At 42.8% G+C, this 19,469-nt stretch overlaps 1 protein-coding gene across 7 annotated transcripts in view; it reads right to left on the bottom strand.

The window, feature by feature from the left end:
* Nucleotides 1–19,469, bottom strand: part of MCTP2 (multiple C2 and transmembrane domain containing 2) — a 242,443-nt gene that overhangs the window by 113,858 nt on the left and 109,116 nt on the right. For 6 of the 7 annotated variants that reach the window (XM_058736701.1, XM_058736702.1, XM_058736699.1 and 3 more), the window contains 3 exons: nt 13,203–13,367; nt 10,874–11,004; nt 271–457 (listed from right to left, as the gene is read on the bottom strand). In XM_058736701.1, coding sequence (XP_058592684.1) covers nt 271–457; nt 10,874–11,004; nt 13,203–13,367 — 483 coding nt within the window. The remainder of the gene's footprint in view (nt 1–270; nt 458–10,873; nt 11,005–13,202; nt 13,368–19,469) is intronic. The other variant, XM_058736705.1, reaches the window with a different exon arrangement.

The raw sequence follows: 19,469 nt of genomic DNA, 5'->3' as shown, positions 1-19,469 counted from the left end.
TTGTGGATTTCAACGTTCTCCGAAGAGTTTCTGAACGCTGAAAATTCAAAACACCATTTTCGGCTTTCAAAACAGCAAAGCCTAATCGACTTTCACCTTCTCGCTAATGCATTAACCTCTCGATCTGATGTCTTGTTTTATGAGACATGCCATTAAACTTTGGACAAAGATCTCTTTTCATGCATTTTTTTTTTCTTAATTCATAGACTTTGTTTCAACCCCAAAGCGGAGGTGGTGGGGAGCAGCCGGGTGGCGAGGCAAAGCACTCACATATCGCTGGGCAATCTGCTTTCTCTCGCTGGGGTCTGCTAAGGGGCACACGCACAGATCAGAGACGGAGACTCCAGCACAGGGAGTGAGCGTGATCAACAGCAGGAGGGCCCCCAGGCAGCTCTCCAGGGGCAGCTCCAAGCAGTTGGCTTGCTTCAGAGGCAGCGCTGCGATATCCACTTTACACCTGGAAACGTTGTAGGAACCAGAGAACGAAAAGGGATTACCTCCTGGCCGCTGCTGGCCTCCCAAAGCACCCGATTTTTATTTCATCATCCCCCAAACCCCACTCCCTCTCGGCATGCGTTTCTTGAGCGGTGAAGGTCACAGGGGCTCCCTGGCTCATAATTCTCACTCCCAGCCTAACACACCCTAAGGTTAAGGGGGGCGGGGAGGGGGGGAGAGACGTAATGAAACCAAAGAGAAGGCAACACAGAGGGGATGGCAGGTGAAAAAAAGAGGCAGATCTATGCCACATGAGGTCTGCCGGAAGACCATGAGCTCAAGAAGTAGGAAGAAAAAAGTTCCAAGGTCAAGCATTGCGGGGGAGGGCTCTAGACGGCTTCTCTGCGTCGCGTCTTTCGCCAGCAAAGAAAATAAATGGTCGCGGTTGAAAAAAAGGGAGAAAAGACCAAAGAAGTGAAAGTGGCAGAGGGCTCACTGGAGAAACTATTTGCTTCCCGAGAAATGCCAACTGGTGAGTTTTTATTTACAGCAACGTGTTAAGGTGTTTTCCTAATAGGCACGGTTCCACAGGGTTTCCCCAGGTGGACTGCTCTTGGACAAATGGAGCATGAAATGCTGTTGACTGATCCCATTTTGGCAACACTGCCAGGAAAAGGCTTCACCCATCTGCTATGAACTGCATGTTTTCCGTCTCTCAACAGCCAATGTTCTGGCGATGCTGGAAACCTCAAACACATTTATATACAGAAACAAACACCAAAAAGGAGGGCTGAGGTGCTAAGCCATTTATTTGCTTTAACACTGACAACTCTGGGTTTGGCTGGACCACACCTGCTTTGTTTACGCACAGGTGGATGAAAAAGGTAGGGTCGAGTCGAGGGAGGAAGGGTACGCAGTGGTAGTTCCCACTTCTAATACGTGTGTGCGCGCCCGTGTGTGTTAATTCTCATTTTCCCTCCACAGTTATTGAGTGAGATGAATATTCAAGACTGTATAAAGGAATCCCTGCCTCTCACAACGTGGCACAACGATAAATCGATGGATTCTTAGCCTAAATCTTTGCATGTTTGCAGATGGCTCGAAATAGGTAAACTTACCCAACACATAAAGCAATGACAATTTTGAGCCACATGATATATAATGAGTGCCGGTTTCATCAATTGGAAACCTTGCAATCTCTTCCCAAGTAAAGAGAAAAATATCAGTAATATTAAAATTCTATACCAGGTCTTACTACAGAATAAAATATATATGTTAATACTGATACGTACCTAAAATTAAATAGGTGTGGGTAATTTATTTCCTAATTTCCAAACACGATTCCAGTTTTGAGAAGGGATGGCAATTAGAGCTTTTGCATGTAATAAATTCAAGTATATCTACCAGAGACACATTAGAGAAAAATGTCTTTTTAAATAATCCTCTCTGCTCTGAATCAAAACTTTTTTTTGTGGCAATAAAGAACCTTTGAAAGTTTGCTACCGTGAAAATGGGGGTTACTAAATATTTTTCTTTCATAAGCAAGTATGTAAATGGAGAATTAATTTGGCTTGGAAGGAAAGAAATGTCAAGTGCTTTATAACGAAGCCTTTTCTACAAAACTACCCACAAATTTTTAACCAATGTAGTAGTTGCCCATCTGCTTAGGAGTACTTTGCAAAGCATTATTTTCCATCGTTTTTTTTTGCACTTCCATTGAATAAAGCTCTTTCTTGTGGAAAGAGAAATGACCCAAATTTGGCAGAGTTTTTTCTGGTGGTCGCTTTCATTAGTCCAAATTAGCAATAACCTATTTATGGAACATTCATCTTAATATCATTACTGATGACAATTTATTTTCATCCTTTGAATTTTACCTTCCTGTTAATAGCGGCGGCTTTGTTTTTTGAACAACCGGAAGTTACTTGGAGACGAGAGGCAAATTAGGGGCCAAAAATGGCGCATCATTAGGCAACGATAAAATTTCTCTTCGATAATTCCAAACCGAACCTTACGTTAATTCTAAAAAGTCATCTACAAAGACTGTGAACAGCGTTAGCATGTTTATAATAACTCTGCAAACTCTCACACTGCCTGTTGCAAGGCACAACTCATTGGAATAGAGCAGTTTATTAAACAAATGTCAAATCACGTACCAGACAAAGTGCAAAGTAGGCATTGGGTTTCTTCTTAGAAATTACACATCTCCACAAACTTTTTAGGCATTTCTGTCCCCCGTGAAACTTTTGCACCTACCCCATTTCAAAACATTCTTTGGATGGTGAAGAAAGAACACCTACGTGAAGACAGCCCCGCCTATTTTAGATAAAAGAGTCCTACAGTCTACATGCCCCGTTAGCTAATGAGTGGGGTTAGCCAAATACTTACTTTTATTTCCATAGTGATTTAAAAGAACAAATTAAATTGATAGATCACCATCATGTCAATCATAATTAAACACTGATCCTTCTGCACCGGGGTTATGACCCAGCCTCTTAGGGTCCCTGCCCCATTATGCAAATTGATATCTTAAGAATTAAGAATGAATTTACATCTACCCTCTCTCTAGTGTGAACAACTAGCTCCCATATAAAGATGACGTTTGGGGCCGGGGTGAGGGGGAGGGAGAGGCGTCTGGGGGGCTCAGTTGGATAGGCACCCGGCTTTAGCCCAGGTCATGATCCTGTGGTTCGTGGGTTCGAGGCCCGCGTCGGGCTCTGTGCTGACAGCTTAGAGGCTGCTTCGGATTCCGTGTCTCCCTCTTTCTCTGTCCCTCCCCTGCTCATATTCTGCCTCTCTCAAAAATAAATAAACATTTTTTAAAAATTACAAAAAAATTTTTTTAAAAACATGACTTTTTCAATTTTTTAAAGTAGGTTCCACACCCAACATAGGGCCTGAAATCAAACCCTGAGATCAAGGGTCATGTGCTCTATCCACTGAGCTAGCCAGGCACCCCGTCTAAAGAGGACTTTCTATAAACTTTCTGCAACTGAATTGCCCTCTTCCTCTCTTCTACCCACCTGGCTTTCACATTTATTTCCACATTCTGGAAGAAAGGAGGAAAGCTGGGGGTAAGAAGAAATAAATTCCATACAAGAACCTGTCCTCTGTTTTACTCTGTTCCAACCTTAGCCCACGTTGTTCCAGCTGATCCTCATGTCTGAAGGAGAATCAGAAGCTCTGGAGATTAGCCAGAGGCTGGATGAATTATTTATATTAACGCCAAGCCAGGAAGGAGTTACTGTATTATCAGCAAAAGCAGGAGAAAAAAAAAAATTACAAAGGGGACTTGTCTTATGCAAATTGGTGCAGCCACTGTGGAAAACTATGGATGTTCCTCAAAAAGTTACAAAGAGAGCTACCTTATGGTCCAGCTATGGGACTACTGTAGATTTTTCCAAAGAATACAAGAAAACTAATGCAAAGGGATACCTGCAAACCTATGTTTGTAGCAGCATTATTTATAATAAGCCAAGATATGGAAGCAACGCAAGTGTCCATCAACTGATGAATAAAGATGATGTGAAATATGTATGTTATACACACACACACACACACACACACACATATGTGTGTGTATTATGTGTTATGTATATATGTTATATATATGTAATATATGTTATATATGTGATGTGATATATGTTATGTATATGTTATATATGTGTGATATATGTTATATATGTGATATATATGTTATATATAATATATATGTGTTATATATGTGATATATATGTTATATACATATTTATGTTTATATATACACATACACATATATGTCAGCCATAAAGAGGAATGGAATCTTGCCTTTTGCAACGACATGGATGGATGTAGAGAGTATCATGCTAAGTGAAATAAGTCAAATACCATATGGTTTCACTCATATGTGGACCTTAAGAAACACAAAATAAACTAGCAAAGGAAAAGAGAGACAAATCAATATATACCCTTAATAATACAGAATAAACTGATGGTTACCAGAGGAGAGGTGGGGCGGGGGGGATCGGTGAACGAGGTGATGGGGATTAAGGAGGGATCTTATCCCGGGGAACACCGGGTGATGTACAGAAGTGCTGAATTACTGTAGTGGACATGTGAGACTGCTATAACGCTCGATGTTAACTCACTGGAATTCAAACAAAGACTTCAAAAAAAAATAAATACAAAATAAAAAGGATTTGTCTTTCCGAATTGCAGATATTATCACAATACTCTCTGAGCCTCCCGAATAAAGGGAAGTTACTGTGTGAACAAGATATCTTTTTTTTTTTCCTTAGGATTGGGTGAACAAAACACTTTTTTTTTTTTAGGTTCAAGTGAAGATAAGTACTCTGAAATCTAAAATCATTAAGACACAAAAAAATCTGAAATACTTTCATCGAAGACATTTTTAACATAAAAAAACCTTGAAAGGAGCATTTAGGTCGTGTCTTCTGTTTTCTAAAGGGTTTCCGATTTTGCCCTGAGAAAATACCATAATGTTTAGTTGGTCTCTTAATTCTCTCTTGGTGCTACTGAAGCTTTCCAGAATCTGGTGTTCTTTCCCCAGGCTTTCTTTATCTGTGTAGCTCCCTGTTACGGGCGGAGTGCACCAGGAGCCTCCAGGAATGCTAGGGAATAAATTCAGCCCAGCTTTCTGGGCAAATTAAAATACCATCCACCACTCCTCCCTTCTTTCTCATTCTTCTAAACACTGCAGACTCACTGTCTAATTCCAGAATTTTACAAGGACAGTTATGTATTGGTTTCCCTTCCATTTTGTAGCCTCTAAATTTCTTCCCCAACTACACAAATCGCAACATCTTCAGAGCATTTATGAAAGCCTAGCTTACTAGTATATATGCAAATTTTCTTTGAAAAGTAAACTCAGTTTTCAGATAGATGGTCTAAATGGCTCTCGTAGAATGAACTGGCTCAATTATCACACCAACTAATAAGTAATAAATAATAGGCACCTAAACTATTTTTTTCTATAAAGGGCCAGAAAGTAAATATTTGAAGTCTATGGGCCATGTGGTCTTTGCTGAACCTACTCAACTCCCCTTGCAGCGTGAAAGCAGTAATAGACAATGTAAACAAACAAACAAGGCTGGTAGTTGATAAAACTTTATTCGAAAACAGGTAGCCATCTGGATTTGGCCCACGGGCCCTAGTTTGCTGACCAGTGATCTACAGAAATGTTAATAATTTGGCCTATGGTGAATTACACCAATGTTAGTATTTTAAAATTTTACAAGGTTGGTTGCTGACGATCCAGACACACTGACAGGTCATCAGGGAAACTGACCTAAAAATAATTTGTAAAGCCTTGCGTTTAACTCACCATAGCCCAAGAAACTGTGGCCAAACATATCCAATGACACCCTTGTTAATAAATCGGACCCAGCAATAAAGCTTATAAAATTGCTGTCTGTTGGGAACGATGTGGAAAACACATACTCAGAGCATCTACGTGATTAATGAGCACTGGCAAATTTCTGTCCCTGTGGTGTCAAGTGTGACCTCACACACAAGAGAAGTGCCTGTGTTAGGACAGTGTTCTTCCTCCAATCTCCTGGTCAGGCCAACCCGCCATCTTTAGAGGCTGCCAGCTCAGACCTCTGTCCATCCAGGGAGCTGCTCCCTCTCTCCCCCAAGTCACTGCCTGCTCACATGCAGCCGCCCCAGAACTTTATAGGGTCTGAGGACAGCACTATATCCATCACTGTATCATCTTCCACTGAATCCTCAGCACTTTGTAGGCCATCTGGTACATGACGGGCTCTCTGTTGAATAGAGCGAACGAACAAACAAACGAAGGCCAGTGGCACAAGGAAACTCAAAGTCAAAAAATCCAAATGACAAAGGCAGTGGTTTTTTTTGTTGTTGCTGTTGTAATGAAATCCTGTGCATTGTTTAATTCCTCCTCTACATGAGAAAGGGACGGCAATAAATATATTTCCTAGGTGCTTCTCAGATTGAAAAGTCTATGTTTCTCCTCACCTGAAGAAAATGACGACTCAATTACTATTTTTTTCCCTCTGCAACAGGCATGTGTAGTAAAGCTTTCCTCTAGCCCACAGGCGTATAATGTGCTGATTTAGCACTGTTTCTGACCTCCTGTTCCTGTCTTTCTCCATTAATCCCACAGCATCTTAATGTTTTAATTCAACACATCATTTTGCCATATCAGTCAGTCGAACCTGCTCAAGTTTCAGTTGCCATGATAGCTTTTAACCTCTTATTCATTACCACAATTCCTTGTTTTATATTACAGACTGGTCAGCGTTTAACTTAAATGCAAGGGGCAGAAAAGAGTGCTGTAGTTTTAAAAGCTGTAAATCTCAGAGGCTAAGGAAGGGGGTGAACAGGAAGAAAATGGTGAATGTGTCAAGCCTGGCTGTAAAAGCAGATCAATGACATGCGGTGCAATTTGTCCGGAGAAATATTCCAGCCCCGGTTCTCTATGGCATCAGCGTCACTAATAAACCAGTACAATGTTAGCACCACTTTCCAAGGCACCATGCGGGGCCGAGGGCTGCCTCTGAGGCAGCCCAGTTGAAATGGACTCGCACATTCTCCTTCTTAACTTTTCAAAACCCAGTGAAGCCTAGAATATTCTATAATAATGAGTTAATCTCTAAAACCGCCTTGAACTGTAAAATACACTTTCAGAAAACAAAAGGATTATTTTGAAATGGCCCAGGTTTACAATGGGATAACCTATATGTATACTCTTGCCACCTTGGTTAAAAGTTGGCGCAGGTTCAACTGAGAAATAAAGTTCAACTTTATTTCTTACTCCCCTGAAAAGTTCACTGTCTCTGGACCATTGATGGCCTTTAAAATCAGAGACTGTTGTTTTGTTTTGTGTTGTGTCGTGTTGCTTTTTTGGTGTTTTTGTCTGCTTTTTTTTTTCCATTTTGTTTTGTTTTGTTTGTACTCTTGGACAAACAGTGGAGTTAGTAGCTACCATGGTCCAGAGGGCATTGGATCTGTTCAAACACCTTATCTCACCAGCCTTGAACCCCCCCCTTGGGTTAACTTGTGGCTCAGTTAGACTGAGAAGACTCTGAGAAGAGTCTCAGAAGACTGCAGAGGAAGCCTCGTACAAGAGGATTTAGGAAAGCTCCAGGTGACTTAGGAGATCTTGGCGGTGGCTGGCCATCAGGCAGGCCCGTGTCTGAACCACGATCAAGCTAGCAACCCACCAAGGCCAAGGCCAATGCCATGGCTCAATCCTTTGGTCAACAGATGTCCTTTACATCAAGTCCTTGAAGATAGCCCCTATTCCCTGCAAACTTCTACAAAAAGTTTCAAAAATTGTCTATACTGTTTTTGAGATATATATATATTCGATATATATATTCATATATACATGACTTTTACTATCCATATTTCTTTTTCTTAAATCGCATAAGTTTAGTTGCGAACGTTGCAGGGAACGTTTGAGGAAAATCTCAAAATTAATCTCAAAAAGAATTTCCGCAGAGAGGCCACGTGGGGCTTTCAAGTACTAGCATCAAGGTGTGATCCAAAAACAAAATACGCGACAGGTCTTCACAGACGTTCATGACTCATTCACACTATCAGAGAGCTGCCTCATGCAAAAAGGTATTTCCCCAGCCCTGGGAGATGAAACAACTGAGCCTTCCAAGGACGACAACAACAACAAAATGAAACGAGAAGGAAAGAAGCGTGAAATTGAAAGTAAGGAGGACCCGTATGTAACAGGTCTGGGGTGTGCCCATGCCGGCCCCACTTCCTGTTTGACTCTGAGGAACAGGAGATATTTTAGGGGAGGTCTGTCACCCCACCTGGAAGTTGGCTTCAGGGTAATGCTGCGTAGTCAGCTCCCAAGAGATACCTTTGCTACCGTTTGTACCTCAGCAGAGGGAAAAGGGAAAGGATACCAAAAGAAGCCTTTAAAAGCCATGAAGAGGAAGGACGTCATGACCCCCAGGCCAGGTACATGGCTAAGTTGCAAACAGGAAATCGCTAAAATAAATAGATACTCAAATGACAAAACATAGACTAAATTGGACATTCTACGTGGTTTTTCATGGCCACGAAGAAACTCAATACTCATTTGGCAAAGCACTTCCTGTTGTGTGAAGGAAACATGGCAGCACAGCGATGGGTGAGGCGAGAGGGCATTATTCCTGGCACCTCCTAAAATAACACGCTTGCCATTCATCACTGGAAACCCAAATTCCCACCACTCAGGTGGCGCTTTGGGACACAGGATCCTCTGTATCCGGGCACTGAGGTAACCAATCCTTGCTCCCTGGGCCAGCACGAAGTTTCTGGGGCTCCTAACCGTGAGCGTTGGGAGGGCACTGGTAATGTCACAGAGGTGACAAGTGTCAGAAGTAGTGGGGAATGTCAGAAGTGCCTCAGTTACCCTGTGTGGGTGCAGGAGGGAGAGACAAGAGCGGGCCAAAGTCATCCGACGGGTAATATCTGCAAAATGACCAGGGGGAGACCTCCTGCGGGAGCTGGAGGGTGACAGGACCTAGTCTGCTATCCGAAAGCACCAACCGAAACCACGAGGTTGGCAATAAAGCAATGGCAGCCAGCTGTGGGCTCAGCAGAGTGTTGGGGACAAGAGGACCACATGAAGCCCTGCAACCCGGGCTGTGCCCCAGGGAGGCTGGAAGAGCTGAGGTCTCAACTGGTGACATGCTGTTCCCCCGGGGGGTGTCTTCATACGTGTGATGGAATGTGGATGTGCCGTGTGTATATCTCCCACACAACCACTGGGGAGAGAGACGAGTATCCGGAATCAGGTGGGTGAGAGCCAGATTTCCTAAACCTCCTGCAACATGCCAGACAGTCCCCCGGGACACGGTACCTCCACTGAGAAAACACCAGAGGAATGTTCCGTGGGTACCAAACTCACCACCCGTCTACCTCAGGAGAGCTGCTGAGGAGGGATGGGGCGACGGCAGGAAGATCCAACGCTCTGTGTGCCAGACACTGTGCTCAGTATTTTACGCAGAAAAAGCAGTGAGAGGACTTTCCCTCAGTCTGAACCCCAATGCAGACGACAGGCAAGGGCTGAGCTGCTCTGGCTTCACGACAGAGGTTTTAGCAGACTCTCCGTTCTCCAAGGGCCGAGCCCCAGGCACCTCTCTGAACCCAAGGTTCCGGAGTCGTTGGTTTGGAAAAGATGACAACAGCTGTTGAGAGCCCTTTGCATGCTTACATTCAAGATTTAAGATCTGCGTACACATTGTACCGGGGTGAAGAATCGGGATGAAAAATTGGATACGGGATGAACGCAAGGCAGGGATTTGGTGGAAAGAAATCGGTCTTGGAAAACACAGACTCCTAGCCCTGGCACCTGCTGCTCTGAAGTCCACAACCAAGTCATTTGTAAACCTCTTGCATTCTGTCCCCTCATCTACGAAAGGAGAATAATGCTGCCAACCTGCAGGGCTCTTTGAAAGATCAGAGATGATGTATGCTTCCACCGCGCTGTCCACCGTACTTACCACGGGCCAGCCACAGTGCAGGCACAGTCTCATTTAATGGCGTTACTACAAGCCAGAAGAAAGCCGTAACAGTCATAGCATCGCTGGTTACGGGAGGGTGAGAGCCCCAATGGAGTTGGGAGGGTGCAAAGGAAAGAGACGTAGAATACAGAAAGTCGGCTCAACAGATTTCATGACGGTTTGCCACACAGCTCATGAAGGACACTGAAAGGTCTCCCATCGTTTGAGACACCGCGGCTGATATTCTTACTAAATTGTAGGGTATTTTACTAAGTATCAAAACCAAAATTAGAGGGCACGCTGGAAATTTACACAGTTGATTACTGAACAGTGCAGGGGTCACGCCCGCTGATGACCCCGCACAGTCAAAAATAGCTTTTCACTTCCCCCCAAACTCAACCACTAAATCAGCCCCCTGTTGCCCAGCAGCCTTACCGACAGTACAAACAATTAACACATAACTTTGTATATTATCGGTGTCAGACACTGTATTCCCACAATAAAGTTAGCTAGAGAAAAGGAAAACGTTCTTGTAAAAAATCCTAAGGAAGAGAAAAGACGCTTAGTGTACTGTATTTATTGGAAAAAAAAAAAGGCATGTTTAAGTGGACCCACGCAGTTCAACGCGTGGTGTTCAAGGGCCATATGCATAACCATTTCGCAGATTGTCTGAAATGGCCCGGTGTCTTTTTTTTTTTTTTTTTTTTTTTTTTAGAGAATTTCCAACACATAACGATTTTCTTCTGTTTTAATCAATATTAAATGGCATTTACCAGTTAAAACAAAAACAAAAACAAAACCTTTTCCCCAGGTTAGGGTCTAGCTGACTTATGACTCCCGGGGTGGGGATATGAGGTTTCGACTCTAAGCCCACACAGATCAAGACATTGTCTCTGAGCAGCTCCATGCAGACGCGAGCTGCCCACGCGTCTCCCACGAGTTAGAAAGCAGAGCAGACTCACGTGCCCAGACGTTCCTCGTGCTTTCTGCTGTCCTTTCCCCACACTTCAATGTCCAAAATGCCCATCCTGTCAGAGAAGTAGTGAAAGTCAAACTGTTCCCGCCACTGCGGATTTGCACTCTTACACAGTGTCTAGAAAACATGCGGTTATGATATTTACTTTCTCAAAATGCCATTCGTCGCTAAAGCAGCTACATACACATACATGTCATTGCTAAACGGCAGGAAGTCATGGCGATGGGCCTCCCCCCCTGAGAAAGCTAAACTTTCCATTTGGGAACGAAAGGGACCTTAGGGGTCCTGGAATTGGCAAAACATCGCTACCCTCTTAGCTCACCCCCCAGATCCAACAATTTCTCCAGCAAGTTAAAAAAGAGTAACCCCACAAGGAATTACCCCACCAGGAACCATAAATTATATAGGTATTATATACACGGAAAACACATCTCAGTAGACATTTACAGTTGCTCCCTCTCCCAAAAGAGACTACGGATTGGTGAACCGGATGCAAGTAACATTTTTATTAGTGCATCCACTCAGTGCTGGCCTAAGGAGTATATAAATTAGCAGTTTGTGGTGTTAATTAACATCTGTCCGATGCCTTGCGTGAGAAACCCATAACTTGCACATTTCAGTCCGAGTTTCCTGAATCCGGTCACTCGAGTGTGAAAGACTAAGAAGCCTCACGGCTGCCACACCGCGAGATGAAGCAGGGTGGTGTGAAAACTCCACAAGTGTTTCTGTGTTCTCCGATCGTGTGTGTTTGATCAGCAGCATTTTTGCTTTTGTTTCATTTACGTCGAGATTCGATTTGTGACTAAAAATCGGCAAGAATGCCGGGCACCGACTTATCAGGCTCTAGAGTCAACTATGAAATCCTAGAAATCCTAGCGCCAAACTATTACCGCCAGGGGAATCAGGGATAACTCGGATGTCGGCTGTAGCCCACATCACGTATTATCATTTCAGCTGTTTTTTACATTGAGCTTAATATATCAGCTCACAGAATTTAGAAACCACGGAAAAAAAGAAACTCAACCACACAAATTAAATGTGATATTCCTCAAGGGGGCAGGTAGCAAATGCTGGACTAATTCTGCACTTCACCTTAGCCCGGGGTGGGGGGGTGGGGGCTGAGCGTACTTAGCGATGAATAATTTTTCTTATAAATCCTTAGCCTGACCCTGGCTGGCTACAGGAACGTTCGTGGAGAGATGTGTTCACTCTGGCTACGTTCACTGTAAGGTACAGCCTGAAACTAGCTGGTTAAAATAAATGTCTGCATATTTCGGCTGTTAACCCGCCCCTGATTTTTCATATTTTTCAAAAATGATTCTCCAGTGTGAGCTTTAATTCTTTTCTCCTTGTGGTGGGGTAAATGATGTTTAATGTTTGATTTTGCACTTAAAAGTATACAGCAGAGACCAACTTCTGCTCCCTAAATCATTTTGCAATTGCACATATCTTCATCTGTTACGGACTCTACACTGGAAAGCCCGAATTGCAAATATCCTCGGGTCTATTTTCAAAATCTTCTACCAATGTTTTGTTTGGTTTGCATTTTTTTTTCCACGTAGCTTTTGGCAAGTGACTTAACTTTCAAGTACCCTCGTTCCCCCAATCCATAAAACTTAGGAAATATTCCTGTCTGACAGTTATGTAAAACGAATTAATTACCATGGTTTGGAGACTATGGTTTTTGAAATAAAAACCACGCCAAATTACTAAGATTAAAAATTAAGTGGAATTTGTTTCGGGAGAAGAAGATGATTGATTTTTAAAGGCGGCTACAAATGCCATTACTTTTGTTCAAAAAAAAAAATCACTAATACTTTAAAAACAAAATCACAAAAAAAACCCACAACAAATGTCTGTCTATTTTGGGTGTTAATACCTACAAGTAAGAGAAAGCAAAAAGTAGATGGTTTTGAGAACTTTTTACTTTTCTCAAATGTTTTCATATAAATATATTACACTATTATTTTGGTAGGATTTTGAAAATATTTGGTTACCCCTTTCCTGCAATCTATGAAACAACGGCTTGCTTATTTTCAAAACAAAAATAAATCAATGCATCCAAATCCATTATTTCATAAGCTTTCTCTAGCACCAGTTAACTACATTAAAATAAATTATGCTAAGCAACCAAATAGGTATACCAATTGGCTTCAGTTATAGATTATTTTGTGGCCTGGGATGCTCCTAACACTGTTACGAGGGCGAAAAATAAAATTCTCCTCTTCTTGTGAAATTTAGAGTGGAAAACATTTTTTTTTCAGTCCTTTTATTACAAAAGGTATGCTTCTTCTTAAGGAATTGACAGAACTTACCTTACTTTTATACCTCTGGTCTCCCAGTTTTAACTGGACAAACATTTCTGTCATGCTTCCTCCTGATACATTCTTCCCTTCCAACAAGGTTATACTTATAATCCCATTCCAGAGTTGGTTCTTTTTCAAGGACTCTGAGAGTCGCAAGTTGCGTATCAAAGAGGACTAAAGCAAAGAAAGAAGAGGACAGATCAACGTGCTGATAATTCCTGAGTGTGACTTTGGTGATCACAGAAATTCCAGCTCTCAGTATGGGGATCAGGAATAGCACTCCCTAGCTGCTGAAAGTGTTACTCGTCTTCAGGATTTGGCCCACCTGCAGGCACAGTTATGTGGTTTCCTTCTGCAGCCCTGGACTTCTAAAGTATAGTGAAGGATGATTAGGAACAACGCTTGGATTTGGCCCTGGCATATCCTCCCACCCAGATGCGCTCCGTGGTAGGAATCCTTCAGCTATTTTAATAGAAGGAAGGGAAGAAAGGCATTCTGGGAACAGAGAGACAGGAGCGAGGCATTGCTTTGCAGGGAAACAAAATACCTCTGGGCATTTAGCAATAATGGTTTTGAATTTATCCTTCACACTCAAATCTGTCCACACTTCCCTTTATTCCTTGGGCTGCTCCTAAAATGCCCAACACCACAGTGAGACGCACAACTCCAGACACAGCCTGGAAGCAGCCAGCCAGGCAAATGCGCTTTGCAGATCTGCAGGGAGGGGAAGGATGTATAACGTCCTTAGCACGGCGCCTGGGATCCAGTAGAGATTGGGTAACTCTTAACTTGTTTGTTTGTTTTTTCCTTTTCTAAATTATGCTACTCATGCACACTCACACACACCTTAAACAGAATGTAGAGGAGAGCAAACATCCCCGATTATTAAATTACAAAGAGGACACGCACACTTTAATTTCCACTATGGAAATTTCCAAACACGCACAAAGGCAGAGAGCATGGTATATAAATCTCCACGTGCGGATCCATCTGATTCCACCTTTCGCCCATGTGACTTCATCTAGCCCTTCACTCTTTTTCTCGGGCTGAAAGAGTTGAAAGCAAAACCTATATGTGTTTTTACAGAAGCACCCTGCCGTGACCACATTCAACACAGATAACCATAATTCCCTTAATATCGTTAGACACCCAGCACAGAGTCACATTTCCCTGAAGGTCTCCACCGTGTCTTTTTTTATGGTTGGTTTGTCTGCATGAGGATCCCCACCCGATCCGCACGCTGCACTGAGTTGGTGGAGTTGATCTACGTTCGCCGCTCGATACGTGAAATGGTAGGAGCAGAGGCGGGCGTATTTGAAGGAGAAATAAATGGACTGAAGAATGTAAATGGCATAAAGTACCATAGTAAAGCCATGAATTTCTAACACTATATATTCGTTCCTGTCATCTACTCAATACATCTTCGAGATCATTCAGACACCAATTCGCTCGGACACCAGTTAGTCACAATTTATCACAACAAATGGTATGTCAGAACCGTATTAATTATATACCAGCTTACCTCATCCAACACGTGTTACTCCACCAGTCTTAATAAATGGTGCGGCAACAAGCCACCAAGCATTTGATCATTTTATGACGACCTTAAGCAAAGCACATTCAAGGAAGTCCACACTCTCAAGCTTCACATCTGCGCTGCTCTTCTCTTAAAATGCGCACACACACACACACACACACACGCACGCACGCACGAGTTTTGGAGGTGCTGAGACAGAGCAGGGAGGGGGCAAGGGAAAATAATTCATTTTAAAAAGAAAAAAAAAATCCCTCTCCTCTGGAGAACATGAACGATTCTTTCGGAAGTTCTATTTCCAGTTTGGTTGTGGAGAGAATATATTCAATAAAAAAAGCCTTATGAAAGTATTAAAGTCAAGCGATTTCATGTTAATTAAACACAACACACGCCGACACAGTATATCAACAGACACATATACAAACATATATGCGTATGTGTTTATAAATTTATATTTGAGCATATAGATGTGGATACACCGAGTACATTTTATAGCTTATTAAGCACACGGGCTGAAAACTTCTATTTTTAAAAGGAAAATGAGATTTTGATTCATATATCCGGCTACAATTCCCTTTTTCTTTTCTTTTTTCTTCTTAAAGTTTGACTTGCCAACCAACAAGCTAAAGCATGACCTGTCCCATGGCCATGCTTCAAAGTTCCGACAGATATATTCCTCCCTAAACACTGCAACTATTTCAAAATCCTTTTTATAAAGAAGGGAGTAATGTCCACATGGGATCAAAGGGCATCCTCCAGTCTGGCAATTGCCTAAGAAAAATGGCAGGGCTTCCATGAAATATGCCCTAAAATAATTTTGTGGCTTGGTATGTCCTAATTTCAAATTGGATGTTTATCTTGGAAAGGCTTCTATCTAACTTGTCCATAAAACAGCCCCACTTAGCTCTATGAGCTCTGTGAAAATGGAATCCAAAGCTGGTTATTAAGAGGGCCGAGAGATAGGTTCCATATGGCGGAACAGCATGGGAGGGCAAGGCTAAGGCCTACATCAGGCGCGGCTTGGCTGGATCTCCTGATCTATCCACGACACTCGTTGCATTACAGCATAACATCTGGATTATTGCTTGTAATGTCCCTGGGAAATATCCACTTTCCATCAAAGCCTTTATCTATCTCAGTTGGACTTTGAACATTTTAGTATTTAACGCAGTCATGTTTGATGTGACGGACTTGCTCTTTGCTGTCCAAGATTTTTTTTTTTCTCCTCACTAAAGGCAGGGTAGGAGAAGTGAGCTATTTATTGTGGAGTTCACAGATAGAAAAGAACACAAGGCCTTTATTCTACGTATTTCGCCCTCAATCTTTTCTGCAAAACCTGCTTTCAGGTGATGTCCAAATAAAGTTGCACATCTACGAACAACATATTCTGGAGTGTGTGTGTGTGTGTGTGTGTGTGTGTGTACTTTAAAGAAGTCTCGTAATTACTTTAACATGTGTCTTCAGCCTTGGGGCAAGTGATGAGGCCTCAGACCAGGGCTGATGGGGGAGAGGCGGGTACTGTCCGGGCCATCCTGTGTACTCTCTGATGCAGGGCCCGGCTCCCCAAATCTGCTGTGCTCTTGGAACAATCCCTTTCTCCCCCCAGTAAATCCACTCCTCTGCACTCACCCCGTTAGCTCCATAGCTCAGGTTTTCACGTCTGTGCCTGAGCCCATAAGTGAAATTTGTCATCTTAATGCAGCCTGGAATGTGAAGGGAGACAAGGAAATGACGCATCAAAGGAGAAGCCCACCCCACCTGAGCTGAAACAAACACCAGGAGATAGAGCAAAGTTTCTGGGTCCTGACCCTAATTTCTTAGCCGACATAAAGGATAAAATATAGTACATCAGGGTTTTGCTATTTTTCTCCTTCCTCCCAAAGGGATCAGAACCTTTTACTATTTCTATGTTGTTTCATTCATAGGCTCTCTCTCTCTTCCTTGGCCCCCCACCCCACCAAATCCACACCCTTCTTCTGGACAGAAATCATAACTTCCATCTGAAGCACACACGTTCGTTATTACTGGTGAATACGAGGTATGATACTTATTTGTTTATTTATTTATGTTTTAATTTTAGAGAGAGAGTGTGTGCATGAGAGTGGGGGAGAGGGAAGGAAGGACAGAGAGAGAGAGAGAGAGAGAGAGAAAGAGAGAGAATCTCAGGCAGGCTTTACATGCTCCATGTAAAGCACGACTCAGAGCTCCATCCGACGACCTTGGGACCACGACTTGAACTGAAATCAGGAGTCGAACACTCAACCAAATGAGCCACCAAGGTGCCCCTGAGGTTCAATATTTAACTTTGAAACAGACTGACTTTCAGAAAAAATGAGAAGCTGCAGAAACAATTCACTTCCGGGTCATGACAATCCCAGGGACAAGGAAGGAAGGGGGGAAAAAAGAGAACAGGACTGAAGGTAAGAGCTGTGGACCTTCCACTCCCAACAGGCGGAGAATCTTCACAACTTTCTGATCTAGGAATAGGCTCTCAAAACAGAGAATGGATTGTCATTCCTGGGACATAGAAAATGGATTACAGCTTAGCCACATCCATTATTTAAGGATTTGGGCCAAGTGGCATGCTGGGAAGATGGAGATATGGGCTCTGGTCTCTTGGCATGGCTGCGAAAGAAAACCCAGAAATGACAGGCCTGTCAGCCAAGTGCCTCCTCTCTGTCGTGGGCCAGGAAGAATGGCAAGGAGGTTAAGCGTTAAGAAAGAGCTTGGAAGGAGTAGCATGCCATCCGGGAGCCGGGGCCACAGCCTGTAGTCATCAAAAGCAACATTACAGCTAGCTGTGCCCCTCTCCAGAACATACTATGCTGACGGATACCGCAAAGTCATTATCCGAAGTACTCCCTTGGGTATGACAAAACACCAAAAAAAAATTTTTTTTAAGAGACAGAAATGAAAAAGAAGGGCAGGGCAAAAATATTTTCTCAAGATTGTTCTAGGAAGGCATACCTAACTAGCTGCCAAATATCGTGTGGGTAACTTTTCTACCATCTCAGTTACTGGAGTCTAGAAACACGTGTTCCAACGCTGCCGATGGGTCCTATTTCGACCCTCATTAATTCGTTTCTCTAAGTCACTGTGAGAAAGGAGGTATCAGTGGAAACAAATGCACAGGGGGAAAAAAAAAGTCGCTAACTTTGTAAGCAAAATGAACAACACAACAGGATTCGACTCTGCTAGGCATTGCTTAAGAAAAGCTAAGGGAGAACATTCAGTCTATAAAAGGTTCCCCTGAAATATTCCTTCCAAGCATTTTTAACATGTAAAACAACTGTTCATTGTCAACAGCTTTTATGGCATGACATGAGAAGGTCCATACATGCATCCAGCAGGCTCCCAGAGAAGCTCCTTCTTGGCGGCTTCTTATATCATCCGAAGAGGATGCTGTGGGCATAAATTCTCCTAGAACTACACAAAAATCTTTGCCTAAGGATATAAAGAAAGCCTTTTAAATCTCCCACGTGGACATGGACCATGAGATTTATATTTGTATTGGAAAACTAGATTATAGTCCCGAGGATAATGAATAATCTGTAGGTTGTACAGACATATTAGCTGTAAAAGTTTTATAGGAGATTTAATATTTTTTTTTCATTGCAAAGTATCACTGCTCTGTTTTTGCACTTAAAAATAAGAATTAGATTAAGATGAAAAACAAAAAAAAACGATCAAGTCTATAAATACCCACTTCTTAGGGCTTAGGACCAAGAAAATGTTTCTAATGCATTTCTTCCTATCACTGAAAAAGAAAAGAAAAGGGGAGCCTGGGTGAGCAGTTGGCTGAGTGCCCGACTCTTGGTTTCAGCTCAGGTCATGATCCCAGGGTCATGGGATTGAGCCCCATGTTGGGTTCCATGCTAAACGTGGAGACTGCTTGGGATTCTCCCCCCACGCCTGCCTCTCTCTCTCTCTCTCTCTCTGTCCCCACTTTTGCCCCTCTCCCCACTCATGTGTTCTGTCTCTAAAATAAATAAAATAAAATAAAGTGATTCAACAAGATTTTCTTTTTCACCCTAACCTCTAAGAAGCTCAAAGTTAAATGTTGTGCTCATATGTAGTAACACCCATTATCTAGTATTTCTGGATTCGCATGTGTCACCCTGCTGGCCTTCCCTTTTCTGTTCCATATTTCTGTGTCTCTCCTTCACTTAAAATACTTCAAGGGCAGGGCACCTGGGTGGCTCAGTACCGAACTTTGGCTCAGGTCAGGATCTCATGGTTCATGAATTCAAGCCCTGCGTTGGGCCCTGGGCTGACAGATTGGAGCTCAGAGCCTGGAGCTTGATACGGATTCTGTCTCTCTGTCTCTCTCTCTCTCTCTCTCTCTCTCTCTCTCTCTCTCTCTGCCCCTCCCCCACTTGTGCTCCGTCTCTCTCAATAATAAACAAACATTTAAAAAATTAAAACATAAACAAATAAAGTAAATAAAACAAATAAAAAATAAAATACCTCAAGGGCACCCCTATCCAGGACTGCCGTACCTCGCGGTTCTCAATCAAACGTGCTTCAGAATCCCCTGGAAGGATTACAGAAAGATTGCGGGGGGCCCCATCCCCAGAGTTTCTGATTCAAGAGGTCTGAAATGTTGGCGGGGTAGGCGTGGGGGGCGCGGGTCACAAATTCTCATTTCTAACAATTTCCAGGTGATAGATGCTGCTCCATTTTGAAACCCCAACTGGTTGAAGCCTGATAATAAATACATCAGACCACTTGCCGTGGACCAC

The sequence above is a fragment of the Neofelis nebulosa genome, chromosome 7 (genome assembly GCF_028018385.1).
Source record: "Neofelis nebulosa isolate mNeoNeb1 chromosome 7, mNeoNeb1.pri, whole genome shotgun sequence".
NCBI classification, from domain to species: Eukaryota; Metazoa; Chordata; class Mammalia; order Carnivora; family Felidae; genus Neofelis; species Neofelis nebulosa.
The sequence above is the reverse complement of the archived record's forward strand: the minus strand, read 5'-3'. Positions and strand labels throughout refer to the sequence as shown.